Raw genomic sequence first — 19,977 nt, forward strand, 5'->3', positions numbered from 1 at the left:
AATCTCTCAACTAATGCTGTAAACTACACATGTTAAGTCCATTGGTACTATTATAATAATATTGAAGTTAAATTAAATTATTTACATACAAACACTTAAATTACATTCAATTATGTTTTTATTTTAAAAATAGTTTATTATTACATAATCATATTTCTACTCCAATTCATTTTTTTTAAATATAAACATTTAAATCGCGGCGGTTATACCAGATTTATTCAAACATGCATTAAATATTGAAGAACATTAAAAATGATAATGAATATGTAATGGTGCATAGCTATATTTTTCTAAGCTATACACTTTTCTAGCTTACTAACGAGTTTATGGTCACTGAATATGTTTTTCTGAGGTAAATGTGACGTTACGTGACATTATTTACAAGCTGTTTTATTGACGTCTTTCTGAGGTTGAAACACTGATTGAGCTATTACACGAGACATGATACGGATTTCACAAATTTGTGCTGTTTATTTTAACATAGCTTCAGATGTTTAGTCGTGTTTATTTCGCGCTGTATCTGTTAATAAAGGATTAGTCCACTTTTAAATAAACTTTTCCTGATAATTTACTCACCCTCATGTCATCCAAGATGTTCATGCCTTTCTTTCGTCATTCGAAAAGAAATGAAGGTTTAGGGTAGAGAAGAAATTGTTGAAGTCATTATTTTGTGCACGAAAAGTATTCTCGTCACTTTATAACATTAAGGTTGAACCACTGTAGTCACGTTGACTATTTTAACAATGGCTATAAATACTTTTCTGGACCTTGAATAATGGTAATTATGTTGCTTTCAATGGGGTATAAAAAAAAAAAAATCCTTGGATTTCATCATAAATATCTTAATTTGTGTTCCGAAGATGAACAAAGGTCTTAAGGGTTTGGGATGACATCAGGGTGAGTAATTGATGACAGAAATTTTCATGCATGTTCATGTGTTTTGGTGGTGGAGCAATGAAGAGAGAGGGGGTGTGTTTGTTTGTCTCAGAAATTGCTTACTGCACCTCACCTTTAAAGTATCCACAATTTATTTACTGGTTTATTTACTTTATATCTATTTGTTTTTATATGTAAGTGCATCTATTCTGTTTCTGTATGCATGTGTTTTTGTATTTTGGAGCTTTCAGCTGCTTGTGTGGTTGTTTAGTGTAGAAAGCTGTGCGTTTGTGTGTGTGTGTGTTGGTATTTAGCTGGTGGTGTCTCCTGAGTGCTGATGAAGATAATTACTGTTGAGGCAGAGTCTCAGGGGAGATCAGACACCTGCCGTCCCTCCTCTCACTGCCTCCTCCCGGAGCTCAGCGCTCACACTCCTGACGCCCACCTCCCGGTCCCGATACACCTCAACCTCCCTTTGCCCTTGAGTGAACTAATAACCTGTGAAGCTACAAAGTGGGCTCCTGCTAAATATAGCAAGAAGGGGGAAAAGAAAACAATTATCGCTAACATTTGCAAAGAGGTTGCCATGGAGCTGTTTTAGCACTTCCACAGTCCAGTTAATCAAGGTGAACTGGAACAGGTAACACAAATATAACTGTTAGGCGGATATCATCAGACTTTCAAGCTGATATTTTTAAATAGAATTCTCTCATTAGAATCCAGATTTAGATGTTTATGCACCTGACACCTGGAATCTAATGCCAGAGTTTGCTTTCCATGTCTTTGACTGACACAGGGTCGTGAATCTGAGGATAGTTTGGGACCAGCTTTTAATGGGCGCTCTATTCGGTGCCTGATTAGAAATGATAGAAAAATCACAATAAAGGCCTGTTCACACCAAGAACGAAAACTATAACTATTTAAGCACCCATCTGTTAAGATGATAACATTCTTTTTATTGTGTTTATAAATGTGATGTATTTATAACGTTCTGTTTATAATGTTTTTAAGCGTGTGCTTCATGTCATCTGCCACTTTAAATGCTCAAGCTCTTTAAAGTAGAGTGGATTCTGATTGCTATTAATGTTTTCATTGTTTATCATGGAGTGCGTTAACTACACTGTTAAAATAAGTGAAAAAAATGGTAAAAATTCTGGCAGCATAGTTTCCAGTTGGATTCTGCCAAATTACAGTAAACTGGAGTTATGGAATACACTGTAAAAATACATAGCATATTTTACAGTCACAATTAATAAAATTACAGTATATTACTATTAATAATTATTCGGTAAACAGTGGTAAAATGGATAAATTAGGTCAAATATATTTAAATTGTTTTAATACATTATTTTTTTATTTTTTAAATGTGCAATAACTAATAATTTATAAACTTTTTAAAAATAATTTTAAAAAGTACATAAAATCAAATTTTACAACATTTACAGTATTACCCAGACATTTTACAAAAATTATATTTAAATAATATTTAAATACATTGGAAAAACAGAAAAGTCTGTAAATTGATGGCAATGAACTCATTTTTTACGGAAGAGGATTAGAGCCAAGCAATAATAAAAAAATAAAACCATCTTGAGATTAAAGTTGTTAAATTTTGAGAAAAAAGTCGAGATAAAATGTTGAGAATAAACTCGTTAAATTACGAGAAAAAAATCATTACATTTTGAGAAAAAAGTCGAGATAAAATTTTGAGAATAAAGTAATTAAATTAACGAATTAATTCTTGTAATTTAATTAATTTGTTCTCGTAATTTAACTATTTTTTTCTCATAATTTAGTGACTTTATTCTCAACATTTTATCTCGACATTTTTCTCAAAATTTAACGAGTTTGTTCTCGTAATTTAATTACTTTTTTTTTCGTAATTTAAGGAGTTTATTCTCAACATTTTATTTCGACTTTTTTCTTGAAATTTAACGAGTTTTTTCTTGAAATTTAACAACTTTAATCTCGAGATGGTTTTATTTTTTTATTATTGCTTGGCCCTAATCCTCTTCCGTAATTTTTAGTGAATATTTATTGTTAAAATTTAATTGACACTGGAAATACAACCTTAGTATGTCAGAACATGCAAGAATTGCTATTATAAGACCAATATTTAATGGCAATATTTTGGTCTTTGTATTAAAAAACTTAAAGGGATAGTTTACTCAAAAATGAAAATTCTTTCATCATTTATACTCCCTCATGTCATTCAAAACTCTTACTTTTTTGCTAATACACAAATCATAATTTTTTTGATGAAACCTGCGAGGTTTCCGTCTCTTCGTTGAAAGTCGTCAAGTCAAGTCAAATTTATTTATATAGCGCTTTTACAATTGGTAATTGTTTCAAAGCAGCTTTACATATTAGAAGCACAGAAAAAAGGGAAGTGGTTAAAAATAAGCTGTACAAACAAGCGTGGTAATATGTAACATATACAAGATTCTGCTACATTAAGCCAATGTTGGCTGACTCCCAGGGGAGGAAAAAAACCCCTAGGAGAAAAACCCAGCGTGCTAACACTGGGAAAAAAAGTCCTAGGAGGGAAAAAACCCCTTGGAAGATATATATATAATATATGTAAATGGATATGGAGATCAAAATCTGAATTATACATTTTTATTATAGAGATTAAAAATAGATTATACATAAATATATGTAAGCGGATACAGCGATTAAAAAGCTAGGTCTGTAGGCCCATTGTCTCCTGGGCTACGTTGTAGTCAGGTCCAGACACCGGTTCTCCATCTGATTTGGATACGGCCTGGATCCAGCACCCGGCAAACCTCAGGATAAGCAGAGAGACAGATATTAGCATAGATGCCATTCTTATTCTGATGTACATGTATATCTAGTGTTATAGGAAATGTTCTCGGTTCCGGCCGACCTAATTATTGCAGCGTAACAATCCTTTAACGGATTTGAAAAATGTTAATGCATTGATAATGTGTTATGTGTATGCAAGAGCAAAGAGATGTGTTTTTAGTCTAGATTTAAACTGACAGAGTGTGTCTGCTTCCCGAACAATGCTAGGAAGATTGTTCCAGAGTTTAGGTGCTAAATAGGAAAAGGATCTGCCGCCTTCAGTTGATTTTGATATTCTGGGTATTATCAACTGGCCTAAATTCTGAGATCGCAATAAACGTGAAGGACTATAATGCATTAAGAGCTCACTTAGGTATTGGGGAGCTAAACCATTTAGAGCTTTATAAGTAAGTAGCAAGATTTTAAAATCTATACGATGTTTAATAGGGAGCCAATGTAATTTTGACAGAACTGGACTAATATGGTCATACTTTCTGGTTCTAGTAAGAACTCTAGCTGCCGCATTTTGGACCAACTGTAGTCTGTTTAAAAGCCGAGCAGAACAACCACCCAGTAGAGCGTTACAGTAATCTAGTCTTGAGGTCATGAATGCATGAACCAACTGTTCCGCATTTGTCATTGAGAGCATATGTCGTAATTTAGATATATTTTTTTAGATGGAAGAAGGCGGTTTTACAGATATTAGAAACATGACTTTCAAATGAAAGATTGGTAGCAAAGAGCACACCCAAGTTCCTAACTGAGGACGAAGGTTTAATGGAGCACCCGTCAAGTGTTAGAGAGTATTCAAGGTTTTTTCGTGAGGAAGTTTTTGGTCCAAAGATTAGGATATCAGTTTTTTCTGAATTTAATAATAAGAAATTTCTTGTCATCCAGTTTTTAATGTCAGCTATGCATTCTGTTAGTTTTGTGAATTTGAAGGGTTTCGTCAGGGCGCGAGGAAATATAGAGCTGAGTATCGTCAGCGTAGCAGTGAAAACTAACACCATGCTTCCTAATTATCTCTCCTAAGGGCAGCATGTACAGAGTGAAAAGCAACAGTCCTAGTACTGAGCCTTGTGGTACCCCATATTGAACCTGTGATCGATACGACATCTAGATAACCATAACTTAGAAGATCCAAAAGATCATAAAGGTGTCATAAAACAAATCCCTATGAATCTAACTATTTAGTCTTGTGGAGAGATATGATCGCTTTATGATGAACAGATAATGTTATCAAACTGAACCTTACTGTATAGTGTTGCAGAATTATTTTATCAGGTATTTAGTGTTAATCTTGAAAATGTCGATTCATGACTTAGATTATATATCACATTATACCAAAAAATGTCTTTGTGTTTTCAATTAGCAGCTTGGCCTATTAGCTTAACATGGTGTTTACAGGTTACATGCTATGAACTTGACAAAAAGAAAATTGAAGACATTGTAACATGACAGTTGATCTTTCTTTTTATCCTGTTTTCTATTTCTGAAAGAATCCACCCTTCCAGAATTGTCTCTCTCACCATCTCTCATGTCTCTTTATTAATATTTGTTTTGTTCATGTAAAGCACACTTGATATATATATATATATATTGCTGATGCAATGAAGCATAATCTGTCGAGAAAACAGCACTTAGTTCCCATATGAAATAATAAAAAGCAGTGAACCTTAAGCCCATTGTGCCCTCACAGTCAGAAAATAAACCCTCAACTGTGAAGTCTAAATAAAAACCTTCAACTGTGTGGCTGACTGAAGGTAAATGTTGCTCTGGAGTCTGTGACTGCTCATTTTACCATGCTCTGCAGGGTTTTGTCACTGTATAACCACATTTGTGACATCACACAACACAGACCAGGTGCACTAAAGCACAAGATATGCTTATAGATTCATGTGTGAGGCAGCTGTATACCCAATGTCCTTCCACTGAACTCTTTGTATGTTAACAACAGCTAGCTTGTACAACAGGGAGCTCTTTCCAGTTTTAAATGTGGCTGTATCCACCCCCATACAAAGGTAAAAATATGCATTGAGTGCAACACCTCTGCCATTAGGAATGACCCTCAGAGGACTCAGCAGATGCTGAATTATGATGTATGTATGTATGTATGTATGTATATATATATATATATATATATATATATATATATATATATATATATATATATATATATATATATATATATGAAGAGTTCAGATACAAAAGCCTCTAAATGCCATCTGAAATTTTCTTCTAAAATGACCATTTTTATCAAGCTTGTATGTTTATGTTCAGTTATTTCACTTTAATGGCAATGAATAGGACCTATTAATTGCCATTAAAGTGAAATTACTGAACCTAAACATAGGAGCTTGATAAAAATGCTCATTTTAGAAGAAAGTTTCAGACGGCACTTAGAGGCTTTTGCATCTGAACTCTTCATACATATATATATGTATATGTATATGTATATATATATATATATATATATATATATATATATATATATGTGTAACCTTTTGGCACTTTTTTTGTTAGTGATTTTTATAAGAATACAAGAAATTTTACATTATCCTGAAAACCCAAAGTCTATTACAGATGTCTTATTCTGTGCTTGGTGAGAGAGTGAACATTTATTGTACATTGCATACAGCGTCTGGAAATTGTCATTGCAGTATTTAAGTTTTGACTAAACCTACCAACCGAATGCTTTCACGATCTGTTTTCTTTTATGAAAAATTTGCTGTGAGCAGCAAATGCAATGATATGATAAATCATAGTTTCTTTAGTTCAGTGTAGCCCAGCACAGTCAAAGCGTACTGTGATGTATTGTAGTGAAATGATGAAATACAGCCGTTGAGAAGAACACTGCCGAGAATGAGAGTAGTGCATCATCTGACTCTTATCAGAGAGAAAGTGATTAAGTTAGTGAGTGGATTGGAGGCTTACAAACTTTTACAAAAAAAAAACTATTTAAAATCTTACAAAAAAGCTTGTAAACGATATGCCACGTAATGTTACATTTACGTATGTCCATAGCTGTCAACTAGAAAAAAAATAATTCCAGTTAAAGTCCACATTTTGCTGAAGAAATGCACTACATTACATATACATTTTATTTTTTACTTGGCCTGTTAGTGATGTCTCATTTTGTTTGAATAAATACTTAAGTATGCACTTCTGACTGTACGCTTCCTCAGTGTTCTTCCACAGCCTGCCTACTTTGGTGGCTACCCTCATTATTCTCCATGGAGACACGTAGATGCTCAATTAGTAGATGCCATAGAGAGTTGTTCGAAATCATGACTTAATAAGGTGCTTGACTGGATTTAGCACTGTGCTGCTTTGATAACCTGTTTTACTCATTCTATGGTGGTGAATAATGGGAAATTGTCTATTTAATGAGTGTCTTATGGGTTGTTAACTATCACACTGAATGCTCATCAAAGGACGTGATCATGAATGTGTGTGAATATTAACTTAGTGGCAAGATGCAACAGTTAGAAATCTTAGCCTGAATGGAAGCCAAGACATGAATAAAAAGACAAGACTTGAAGCCGCTTTATTACAGTTGATGTCTGTTGTGAAACAACTTCAAAGATGAAGACTGAAAAAAAAAAAAAAAGAATTCGATAAACCTATTTGATGTGTATTCATGGTAGGTGGGTATGGCAGAACATACTACTCTGTGAACTCTGTGAACTGTCTCATATATAATGAGAGCTGTTGGGACTTTATGACACAGTTAGACTGTAGGTTCACTTACAAAAAAGTACCATGTTACTACTATGGTTTTTTTTTTTTTTTTTGACATATTTGGGCCATATTTGTTTTGACATTGGGTATTTTGGAAGTACTTTGGAGTACAATATCATGTATCGGAGTACCATTGTCTTACTATATGATACCAGCATTGCATCATGGCACTGCCAAAGAACTTTTTTTGTAAGGGTTATTTATGTTTTCGAAGCAGCAGCAGAACTTTGGCATGTATAAAGTATTCAACGTGTGATTAAGGTGGAGTTACATTAGTGAAATTTTTGTGAAATTTCGCCAACAAAAAGCATCCATATTCTGTCAGTGGTGTAGTGATGCATGAAGCACTGCTCACAAATAAGTCACATTCAAACCAAGAAATACTGTATTAGTGCAGCAAATTTGCATAAAAATACTTGAACGTGATACGACATTGGGAAATGTTTCCTGTGGATTCCTATTGAAATGACTGGATTTTGTGAGCAAAGATAATTATGACCACACTTTTAGGGCTGCAACAAACAATTATTTTGATAATTAATTAATCGAACGATTATTGGAACGATTAATCGACTAATTATCAATTATTGCACTGATTAATCAGTATGCTTTCTTCGATTATTCAGCTAGCAATTAGTTAAAATATTTAGTTATACTTTAATAAATAAAACAAGGAAATCTCTTCAGCTTTTGAAAGTGTATTTTTAATGAATTTGTTAAATTCTGTTAAAATGACTGGTACTGTTTTATTAAGTCTGGGGACTTTTTAATAAGTAAAAATATACAATATGTAATATTGTGCATATTCTTTTGAAAATGCTCGTCTCTAGATTTCTTTTTTTTTTTTTCTTTATAACTCTTGAGTTTATGGTCATTGAATGGCTTTCCTGAGGTAAATGTAACATGTTGTGACATATTTGTTTTAATGACGTCTTTCTGCGGTAGAAACTCTGATTAAGTGATTACATTAGAGATGGATTCATTTCAGTAAGTTGTACTGTATCTTTCAACATACTTTTTGATATTCATTCATATTTATTTCGTGCTGTAATGGCAGAAAAGAGGAAAAGATAATGGGTTCACGTCCCGCTTGACCTAAAGTGCTACAGCGATCTGTCACTACACATTAAAGGTGGCATCGAACTTTTTTTTTACAAGATGTAATATAAGTCTATGGTGTCCCCTGAATGTGTCTGTGAAGTCTATTAATGTTTTTAACTGCCTATTTTGGGGCATAATTAGAAATGCGCCAATTCAGGGCTGCTGTCCCTTTAAATGCTCACGCTCTCCGCCCTCCCAGAGCTCTCGACTCTATCATTGCATAAACAAAGTTCACACAGCTAATATAACCCTCAAAATGGATCTTTACAAAGTGTTCGTCATGCAGCATGTCTAATCGCGTAAGTATTGTATTTATTTGGATGTTTACATTTGATTCTGAATGAGTTTGATAGTGCTCACTGGCTAACGGCTAATGCTACACTGAGAGATTTATAAAGAATGAAGTTGTTTATGAATTATACAGACCGCAAATGTTTAAAAATGAAAATAGCGACGGCTCTTGTCTCCATGAATACAGTAATAAACGATGGTAACTTTAACCACATTTAACAGTACATTAGCAAAACATGCTAACGAAACATTTAGAAAGACAAATATCATTCAAAATATCATGTTATCATGGATCATGTCAGTTATTATTGCTCCATCTGCCATTTTTCGCTGTTGTCCTTGCTTGCTTACCTAGTCTGATGATTCAGCTGTGCACATCCAGATGTTAATACTGCCTGCCCTTGTCTAATGCCTTGAACATGGGCTGGCATATGCAAATATTGGGGGCGTAAACACCGACTGTTACGTAACAGTCTGTGTTATATTGAGATTCGCCTGTTCTTTGGAGGTCTTTTAAACAAATGAGATTTATATAAGAAGGAGGAAACAATGGAGTTTGAGACTCACTGTATGTCATTTCCATGTACTGAACTCTTGTTATCCCATGTACTGAACTCTTGTTATCCCATGTACTGAACTCTTGTTATCCCATGTACTGAACTCTTGCAACTATGCCGAGGTAAATTCAATTTTCAATTCGATGGCACTTTTAAAGAGCGCCAAAACCACATGTATTGTTTGAATCCCGTATTAAAATTGACAGAATTTAAAAGCTGAGACTTTGTTTTATATCAAAAGTAACCTGCTCTGTCTCATCTGTCTGTGCGTTGTATGTGTCCTCTTTGCTTTGCTATGTATCTTTCACTGCGTGAGAAAATGGATGTGTGGCATGAGAACAGTGAGTTTGAATGAGAGTTGGTAGCCCTGCATGACAGAATTTTTTTGTAGTTATTTTAACATTAAGTTTGCTATGTTTTATGCTATGTTAAACTCCCACATTTTACGGGTTCGACTATGCACTCTGAAGCACCGTGTCGTCTTCTATTGGATTCGATCCTGGAGAGCTGCATTACAGTATTGCGCTACAGCGCCCCACTGGTCAAACCGCGTTATTGCAGGCCCTTAAATAAGTAACACAAGTTAGTTTTACATTTATTGAGTGACAGCTCTTCTCTCCCCATGTTGAGAGGAGTAAAGTGTTGTGTGTGCTGTGTGAACATGATGGTTATTGTAGTTCTAGACTAAATGTGAAAATGCATTAACAGTGAAATGCAATGCAACCTGTAATAATTAACAATATTAAATTACACCAATATACTTCATGCATTTAATCTCACTTTATTAACCAATGTTATCTTTGCTGCTGACCTTGATCTAATTCAACCATACTAAGCAAAAATGACTTTAGATTGGATTTAGAAATAAGAGTGTTGAACTTCCTTATCCTGTGTCCTATTCTTCTTTAATCCAGAATGACAGGTTTGTTTGAGGTGCGCCCTCTCCTGTACAGGTGTAAATATGCGTTTTCATTGAGCATGTTGCTTATTCATTTTTTTTTATTTTTTTTTGCAAGCAAGCAAGCACAGCCCAGGTGAGAATAAGTAACGCAAAAGTAATGTAATGCTTTGCTTCTCATAAAAAGTATCTAACGCAATTAATTACTTTTTTAGAGAGAAGCGCAATATTGTAATGCATTACTTTTAAAAGTAACTTTCCCCAACATTGATTACATGTTCAGTCTATATGCAGAAATGTTTCCATTTGGTTTGCATCAATCAAATTCCAAGAACAAACAAGCAAAATCAAATGAAATTTTAAAAATATTACTATATAACAACAACAACAATAATAATAATAGTGTAATAAAAAAAAATATAATAAGAATGACATTCTTGAATAGATCCTGCCCAACTATGTAATATATTAAAAACATTTCTTTGTTGATCTTGGAGAACTAAATCATAAAATTGTAAAAATTCCAAAAACAAACAAGCAAAATTAAATCCAGACTGGAGCAGACATTAAATTTAAATTTACACTAATGTTCAAAAGTTTGGGGTCAGAAGTTTTAAAAAAAAGTATCTTCTGCTCACCAAGCCTGCATTTATTTGATTAAAAATACAAACCAAAACAGTAATATTGTAAAATATTATTCCAATTTAAAACATCTGTTTTCTATTTCAATATACAGTAAAGTGTAATTTATTCCTGTGATCAAAGCTGAATTTTCAGCATCATTACTTCAGTCTTCAGTGTCACATGATCCTTCAGAAATCAATCTAATATGATGATTTGATGCTCAAGAAACATTCATTATTATTATCAATGTTGAAAACAGTTGTGTACATTTTTTTTTTCAAAATTCTTCGATGAATAGAAAGTTCAAAAGAAAAGCATTTATTCAAAAATAGAATATTTTCTAACATTATAATTGTCTTTACTATAACTTTTGATCAGTTTAACTCATCCTTGATGAATAAAAGTATTGATTAATTTTATTTCTATCCCCCAAAAATAAAATTAAAATTCTTACTGACCCCAAACTTTTGAACGATAGTGTTTAATGTTACAAAAGATTTAGATTTGAGACAAATGCTGTTCTTTTGAACTTTCTGTTCATCATAGCATCATGAAATAAAAATGTAAATAACTGTTTTCAATATTGATAATAAACATAAATGTTTCTTGAGCATCAAATCATCATCAAATTTTGTCAAAAAAAAAAAAAAAAAACCTTCCATAGTGCACTGTCAGTAGTGTAGTGATGCATGAAGCACTGCTCACAAAGAAGTCATTTTCAAACCAACCAGTATGCCATACCAAAACATAAGATTCACATAAAAACTAGAATCAAAACTCTATGCGACATCTGCGTTTACATGGATTCCTGAAATTACTGGATTTCGACAGTTTTAGATTTGGTTTGCATCCATCAAGTTCCAAAAACAAACAGGCAAAATCAAATGAAATGTAAAAAATATTATTATATAATATACTGTAAATCTAATAAAAATGTTAAGAAATATAATAAAAAACTGTGTTATCGAACAGAATCTACCCAATTATGTAACCCATTAAAAAAAATCTGTTGAACTGCAATAAGTAAATCATCATATATAGTTACTACGAGTGACTGAATGGCTGCTTCCTCTCAGGTTCCTTTGATCACCGAGTTTATTGATATATATTGATATTTATTAACTGTATATGTCTGTGTGTTTTCAGTTAGCGAGGGTGAGCCCCAGAAGATGGCTGAACCTGCAGGAGTACCAGAGCAAGAAGCTGATGCAGGACAGCGGCGTGACCGTACAGCGGTTCTTTGTGGCTGACTCTGCCTCTGAAGCCCTGGAGGCCGCCAAGAGACTCAGTAAGTGTCCTTCTCATTCCAAACAGCTCACTATTAAGTGTCTAAACGTAGTTGTCCCTCCAATAGATTTCAGTGTCAACATTGTGATTGCATGAATAACACTTCATTGATAACATGCTAATAAGGTAATGTTTATTTGTTAACTCCATTGGTGGCATCCCACGCAGTGAGCTGGGGCATGAGCACCAGAATTAGCCAATGAGAACTCAGAACACAAATTTCATTGATGTTTTTGCTTTTATTCTGGTGGACATGCCTTCAACGGTCAACAGGACTGAAGATCTTCTCTTATTTCTTCTGCTTCTCTTCTGTTTTACATGGTTTGTTGCTCCATCGCTGTTTTATCCATGCATGCTCATTCTTGTTTTCTTTCGTGCCTTTTTATTGTGAGCTTTTGTTTCTAGACAAGCAACTTTTGTATGTGTGTGAAGTACCGGTGCAGTTTTAGCTAAATCCAAGAGGTAGACTAATGTCTGTTAGTGCCGGTCTTCTAAACCACATTCACTTTCATGTGTGAGAGAGACGCTGGATGATTTCCAGAGGCTCACAGCTGTAATCTCCTGCTTATCTCACTGTACACAACAGGCTTTAGCGTTCCATGTCCAGCTCTTCGGCCTTTACTGTCTTTGACTAAAATTTCCATTCAAATGGGGTTTGTCGTTCATAGGAGTTTGATTTTGCAGCCCAGGTGCTGTCTCGGGTCAAACGTTGAGGGTGAGACAATAATATTTGGAACATATTTAGAGATGGCATTTCCAGCCCTGCACATTGAGTGTTTCAGCCTGGTCCCGTGGGGTAGGGCAGGACCCGGGCGACATGTGCAAAGCGACCAAGCGAGACGTGAAGGATTTCTGTTACTTCGATAGTGCAGTGAGCTGTTCTCCCCAGTGCAGAGATGCCACCCTACAGTGGGACCGCTTATCCATGCGGCAATTCAGCTGACAGCTCAATTCGAGCTCTGCGGTTTACTGCTCCTCACCCACAGTAAAGATGTTTTTAAAGTTTTTTTTTAGTTGCAATACGCCAGATTCTGCTTTTTTCTGCACTTCTTTTTTGGCATGTTTGTCATCAACTTTATTTTCATTATTGTCCTTTTGACTTTCATTACTGAGTTTATTAAGAATTAATTTTATATATTTAAATTTTAATACTTTAAAACATTTGATTTTTCTAAATAAATTTTAAGTATCAAGGAAATTCATATTGTTATTATCATTTATATGCTGTTACAATATTTACTCATATTTTAAGTTTTCATTTTGATTATTTTATAAATTATATTTATAAATTATATTATTTTATAAATTATAGATTAATTTATTTTTATTTCAGTTTTAAGTAGTACTTAAAATTAAACACTTTTTTCAGTTAATTGCCAAGGCAATATTTCTAATTTTCAAGTTTATTTTATTTTATTTTATTTTATTTTATTTTATTTTATTTTATTTTATTTTATTTTATTTTATTTTATTTTATTTTATTTTAATCAAAAACAATTTTAATAGTTTTAGGTAATGTTAACAAAACTGGCTACGTGATCATGTCGGCCCTGTCTTAAAGGCACACTATGTAAATTTTCGCTAGTAATGCAGGTATGATGTCATTGATAGGTGACGCACAGACACGGTCCGTGTCCTGGTTAAAATTGCTTATTTCTCTGGATTTAAATATTCTTGGAAATATCTGGGATAATGTAAGTACACAAGTCTACAAAATACATAATACATAGGTTTTTTTTTTAATACATATTTTAATCCAAAAATCTTACATATTGTGACTTCAAATGGATAGTTCACCCAAAAATTAAAATTCAGTTCACACATTTACTCATTTACTCAATCATTTTTACTCACTTTCATGTTGTTCAAAACCTTGCATAACTTTCTTTCATCTGTTGAACAAAAAAGTAGATGTTTAGTAGAGTGTTAAAGGGATAGTTCACCCAAAAATTAAAATTTGATGTTTATCTGCTTACCCCCAGGGCATCCAAGATGTAGGTGACTTTGTTTCTTCTGTAGAACACAAATGATGATTTTTAACTCCAACCGTTGCCGTCTGTCAGTCAAATAATGCATGGCAATGGTAACAAAATCTATGAGAGTAAAAAAAAAACATGCACAGACAAATCCAAATTAAACCCTGCGGCTCGTGGCGACACATTGATGTCCTAAGACACGAAACGATTGGTTTGTGTGAGAAACCGAACAGTATTTATATATATTTTTTTTACCTCTCATTCACCATCTGGTGCATGAGGTGTGTACGCGCTCTGCCGTAGTTTAAACATTATACAAATGGAAGTAAACCAATAAAAAACATGGTTTTATTACATCAAAACTTCATTTTATTTTGTTTTAAGGGCAGCTTTACAAATAAAAAGGACACATACAAAGATCTTGTTCACATAACTCAGTTGGATATGGAAAACCATAGGCACAGCTGATGATTTAAGTAGTACGTGATCCTCTCCTGGGTATGTAAAATCATCAGGGAAAAATGATCGCTGCAGACCCTCAACAACTTTAGTGCATTAATGGGTGTGTTGATATCCAGCTGAAGAGCAATCAACCATAACTTCGGGTGAGCAGGCTCAGAAGTTGGGAATACTTGGAAAGTCACCACTCCCGAATGAGTTTGCGCGAAAGAACGTAATCTTTTAGTTTTAAGTCGGTTTGAACAATCCGGATAAGCGCAAGTAAGTACCATTTTGATTAGCCGTCGTACCTATAATGTTCGTGCACTGTGTAAACAATGAGTGACGTAAACTACGCCAGAGCGCGTACACACCTCACGCACTGGATGGCAATTGGACATAGTGGTGTATTAGAGGTAAAAAATGATATAAATCCTGTTCAGTTTCTCGCACAGACCGATCGTTTTGTGTCTTACGACATCAATGTGTCATCACGAGCCGCAGGGTTTAATTTGGATTTGTCTGTGCGAGTTTTTTTTTTTTTTACTCCCACTGATTTGGTTACCATTGCCATGTATTATACGGCTGACAGACTGCAACGGTTGGAGTTAAAAATCATCATTTGTGTTCTACTGAAGAAACAAAGTCACCTACATCTTTGATTAGGGGTGTAACGATTTATCGCAGTAAGATATATCGTGATGCAAAAATGTTACGATATGCATCGTAGAAGGATGGCGATGCTTTTACAATATGACGGCAGTCTAATCTTATTGGTTGAGCTGCCAATGTGACCTACTCTGCAAGGTGGGAGTGAGAGAAGCCGGTTGTCACCGCATATTAAGGGTGTGTCTCAATCAGCTCTCTAGTTCAGTAAGTGTTTCGGGCACACATTGAATCTTGCAAGCAGGTTTAAACGTTTCTCGCGTCAGTCTCTTGCTTGGTCGCGTGAGAAAAGTCGTGGCTTTCCTTTACCGCAGTGCCACAGCAACAGCTGTGCTCATAGAAAAGCAAAAGATGCTTGCGATGCTTTGCTTTAAGAAGTTCCGCGGGGCCGTTCACATATTGCGTCTTTTCCGCGTGCAAGTCAGTTATTTAAAATGTAGCCGCGCGGCAGGCGCGCTCATAATGGGATCAACGAGGTCGCGACGCGCATCCGGTGCATTTCCAGGCGCATCGAGGTGAACAATTCTCAACTTCTCAGAATGCCTCAAATGCGGAGAAGCGGTGCGGCCGCACCTTCCACACATTCTTAGACGCGATATGTGAACGGCCCCAATTCATAATTCTAAATTCATGTTAAATGTAACATTCTTTTTCAGTGACAGACAGACCTATTCAGCTGTTGATCTCGTGATGCGTATTGTGTCGTGAACTCCATATCGAGATGCGTACCGTATCGTGAGCTGAGAGTATCGTTACACCCCTATCTTTGATGCCCTGGGGGCAAGCAGATAAACATCAAATTTCATTTTTGGGTGAACTATCCCTTTAACCCTACTTTCGTGCATACAATGAAAGTGAATGGGGGGACTCATTCACTGTTTTCAGATTCTTCAGAATTTGATAGCTTTGTGTGAAAGTCATTATTCATGACAAATCTTGCTTGACAGTCATGGTCATCATTCACTTTCATTGTATGGTAAAGATCAGCCTGGACACTCTGCTGAACATCTCCTTTTGTGCTCCACAGAAGATAGAAAGTCGTACAAGTTTCAAAGGATATGAGAATGCAGAAATAATGATTGAACTTTCAAATTTTAAATAAGCTATCCCTTTAAGATAGTGGAAGGAATCCATATACTAACTCATTAAACTAATTTTTTTTCTGTGTAAGAAAGATGGAGAAATGTTTCATCCTGCATGTTAAAGGGGGAAAAAAAGATGAAAAGACAAGTGACTGGGCAAATGTGTAAAGAGAGTGGTGGGTTTCTCTGTTGATGCTCTGCTTTATTTGTTGACTGACTGCAGGCTGTGGCACTAATGAGCCCACACCTGTCCCTAAAGTTGGGCCTGTGTTTGGCACTGATGGCAGGGGGGCTGCCCATTTTAAACAACCCCCTGTGCCGTTAAGTAATCTGACTGTCAAAGAGGCAAGTCTGATGCTGCCTTCATCAGTCACCAACCGCCACTCGATTATGCAGCTCTGCTTGCTGCCAAAACACACACGCGTGCACATTAACACACACAAAAGGAACAATAAGAGAGAAGACGAAAGATAAAGCGAGTGCGAAAGAGGGTGAGAAAGATAGAGGAGGGGAAGATGGAGAGAGACTGAAAGTGGGGTCACAAAGCATAGCTAAAATATGCTACCGCTGACTTCTGATTGGACGATAAGGTGGGAACTTTTTGCCACTGAACTGAGACGGCACAATAAATCAAAGCGAGAACGGTTGCATAGTTCTTCCGTAGAAAGACTCTCTCACACTATCTCCACCGTGCTCTTGTCCTATTTAAGAGGAAGAGATCTGCCCAAGATTGAAGGGTTGGGGAATTGGAGAGATTCTTCATTTTTGGCTTGAAAACGAGAGGATTTCAACACCTGTAATCAAAAGTGAATTCGCCTCAGAGAGGGGCTCTTTATAGCACAAAAATAAATAACCAGGTTGACGAGGGTTCCAGTATAACCCCCATTCCCAGAACACCGTCTTCTGACATGAAAGGAAAATAAATGTTAATCATTACTTTTGCCGCCTTTCCATCTTGGTACTCACAAACAGATATTTCCTAGCCAATGAGAACGCTGAATCATGTTGGCCTGTTTTGTTTCACCGCCGCTCCTGTTGACAGATGCATCTGCTGGGTAAATATTGATGGATTTGTCCACTAGAATGTTCCAGAATGGCTTTCTCACTGTCTGCATTATTCAGAGCCACCAGGACTGTGCAGCGAGAAGCATAGATGTAGAAATATTTAACTGATTCTGAAGATTTGTTCATCAAATTCAGTCAAACCTATCCCAGTGTTCCTTTTCCTGCACTAACTTTTCTTTCCTCGCTTATTTATTCAGAAATTAGAACCTGTTTTAAATGACAGAGAGAGTTAGACTGACAATTAACAGGAGAGGGATGTGTTAATACACTTCAGAGAGGTATGAATATTCAAAATAAACAGCAATGGTTTATGCATGGCAGTCAAATCTCATGTGTACTTATTAGAGAGGCAGCAACTTTCATATGTCAACCTACAGCGGTATGCTGAATTACTGTGACATTCAACAACACTGAGAAGAGAGGCTGAAGTATGTGGCGTAATGCGGAGTGGTTTTACATAAATAGTTTGACTTGACTAGTTAAGACAACTTTGAGAAAAGATTTTGATAGAAGCCTTATGGGAAAATTTGACGAAGGTGACATAAGTTACTACATTTCGCAGAGGTGAGATCAAGAGTCTCAGCGCTTTACTCGCGGCTGATTATATTTTCTTAACTGCTTTTTACATCATCTGGATTGAGGCTGTTACTGTATCAATAACAACCACTGCTTTTGATCTTAGTGGGGAATAATTAAGAAGGTAACAGTTTTTGAGAAATGAAGGCTCAAGGATGTTGCACCCATGCCCCATTTTCTATCATCACTCTATTCACTGTAATACTATTCACTACGCTATATCTACTCCATAAAATTTTGGCAACAGATTACAAGCAATATTATTAATTAAATTCAACAAATAGAACTGAGTTAGAATTAATCAAATGAATTCCTTAAATGTCAACCTTTTAAAACGAGTAAAATTTAAACAAAAATATATGAATAACAGACAGACGTCAAAGATTTATTAACCCTTAAATGCATGACTGTTTCGCCAAACATTCTTACATATTTGGGTCTTTATCGACCCGGATCAATATCTAAAACGGAAGGATCTCTCCCTGTCGCAATAATATAAAACTCCTCTGATATTAGAGTAACAATTACAGAAGAATAAAATAAAGCATATTTTGTTACCTTTTGGAGCTTGAAAGGGCTCAGTTTGAGCAGATGTTTATTGCCATCATCACTGTCCTCGTCAGAGCTCATTTCCCAGTAAATTCAGCAAATAATGGGCTAGTTTTATGTTTGAGGTCGCAAATATGAGCCCATTCGGGATCTCAAACGTATCCTCAAAACTATATAATTTTCAACATCTTCAAAATCAATATTTTTGATCGCTAACAGCTTCACCAGATCCATCCAGTAACAGTTACAGTCATATTTGATTGCGTTCAGTACTTGCTCTGCAGTAAATCGCTGAGCCATTTCATGTTTTTCTTATTATTTTGTTTTCTGTCTGAATGAGTCGTCACTTCAGCATTGTGTATCAGACATTGCCACCTTGTGGAGGTGAATTGCACTTATTCCCTCATCTAAGATTCAATTATTTGCGTGCAGAAAAAATGTTGATGTCTAACTTTAAAAAATGAACGAGGAGGAGGGTAGTGAATGGCGTCCCGGGTCACTAAAGACCCGAGGTATGCATTTAAGGGTTAAGAACTCTTTATTTTTTATTGCCAACATTGAAGACACATGATGATAACAAGTAAAATCAACGAATGAAAGAGAAAAACACAAATTAACAGAGGTTTAGATGTTTATTTCAGTATTTCATTTATTTGCGCAGATTGGCTTAAGTGTATAATTTTTATAATCGTGTTTGCTAATTTTACACATTTTAAATGGTTGACTTTTTAAGGAATTAATTTGATTAATTCTAACTCAATTCTTATATGTTGACTTTAATTTATAATATTTCTTTTAAGCTGTTGCCACAGTTTTGAGTAGGTAGTGTATTACTTTTTACAGTGCAGGTTATATAATATTCATCATAATTGTAGATTATTATTAAATTCATTATCACAAATTATTAAATGATTATCAATAATAATAATAAAAAAAGTTTGCTTTTTAATCAGCATCAGTTGTGTCCAGTTGTGGTGAAACTGGTATCTTTGGCTCTCAAAGGGCCTCAAAGCATCGATGCTTTCACACTTTTCTTCTCCAGGCTCTTCATCAGTGGCATCACACCATATGTTTCTCCGCCGATCTACCACACTGCTGCATATGCGCCATCTGCTGAGTCTTCCCTCGTTCTGAATGCCTCCTCACTCACGCCTTGTGTTCACTAGCCATTCATATAATGGCTATTTTTTTGTGTATGTTTGTGTCTGGCAAACTTAGAACAAAAGTGTAGTGATGCTCTGATATTTATTTTCTGATCGATAACCTTGTCCAATAAGCAGCAACATTTAAATTCCTATACTATTTTGAAAAAAAAAAAAAAAAAAAATCACTAACTAACTAACTAACTAACTAACTAACTAACTAACTAACTAACTAACTGCTAACCAGTATTGTACCAATATATTGTGCAACAACAAATATGTACACTACTGTTGAAAAGTTTG

General features: G+C 35.1%; 1 protein-coding gene across 2 annotated transcripts in view; it reads left to right on the plus strand.

Moving 5' to 3' along the window:
- Positions 1-19,977, plus strand: part of suclg2 (succinate-CoA ligase GDP-forming subunit beta) — a 160,260-nt gene that overhangs the window by 21,588 nt on the left and 118,695 nt on the right. For both annotated transcript variants that reach the window (XM_067388335.1, XM_067388336.1), the window contains exon 2: positions 12,040-12,181. In XM_067388335.1, the coding sequence (XP_067244436.1) occupies positions 12,040-12,181 (142 nt within the window). The remainder of the gene's footprint in view (positions 1-12,039; positions 12,182-19,977) is intronic.

This window comes from Chanodichthys erythropterus, chromosome 6, assembly GCF_024489055.1.
Source record: "Chanodichthys erythropterus isolate Z2021 chromosome 6, ASM2448905v1, whole genome shotgun sequence".
Taxonomy (NCBI): Eukaryota; Metazoa; Chordata; class Actinopteri; order Cypriniformes; family Xenocyprididae; genus Chanodichthys; species Chanodichthys erythropterus.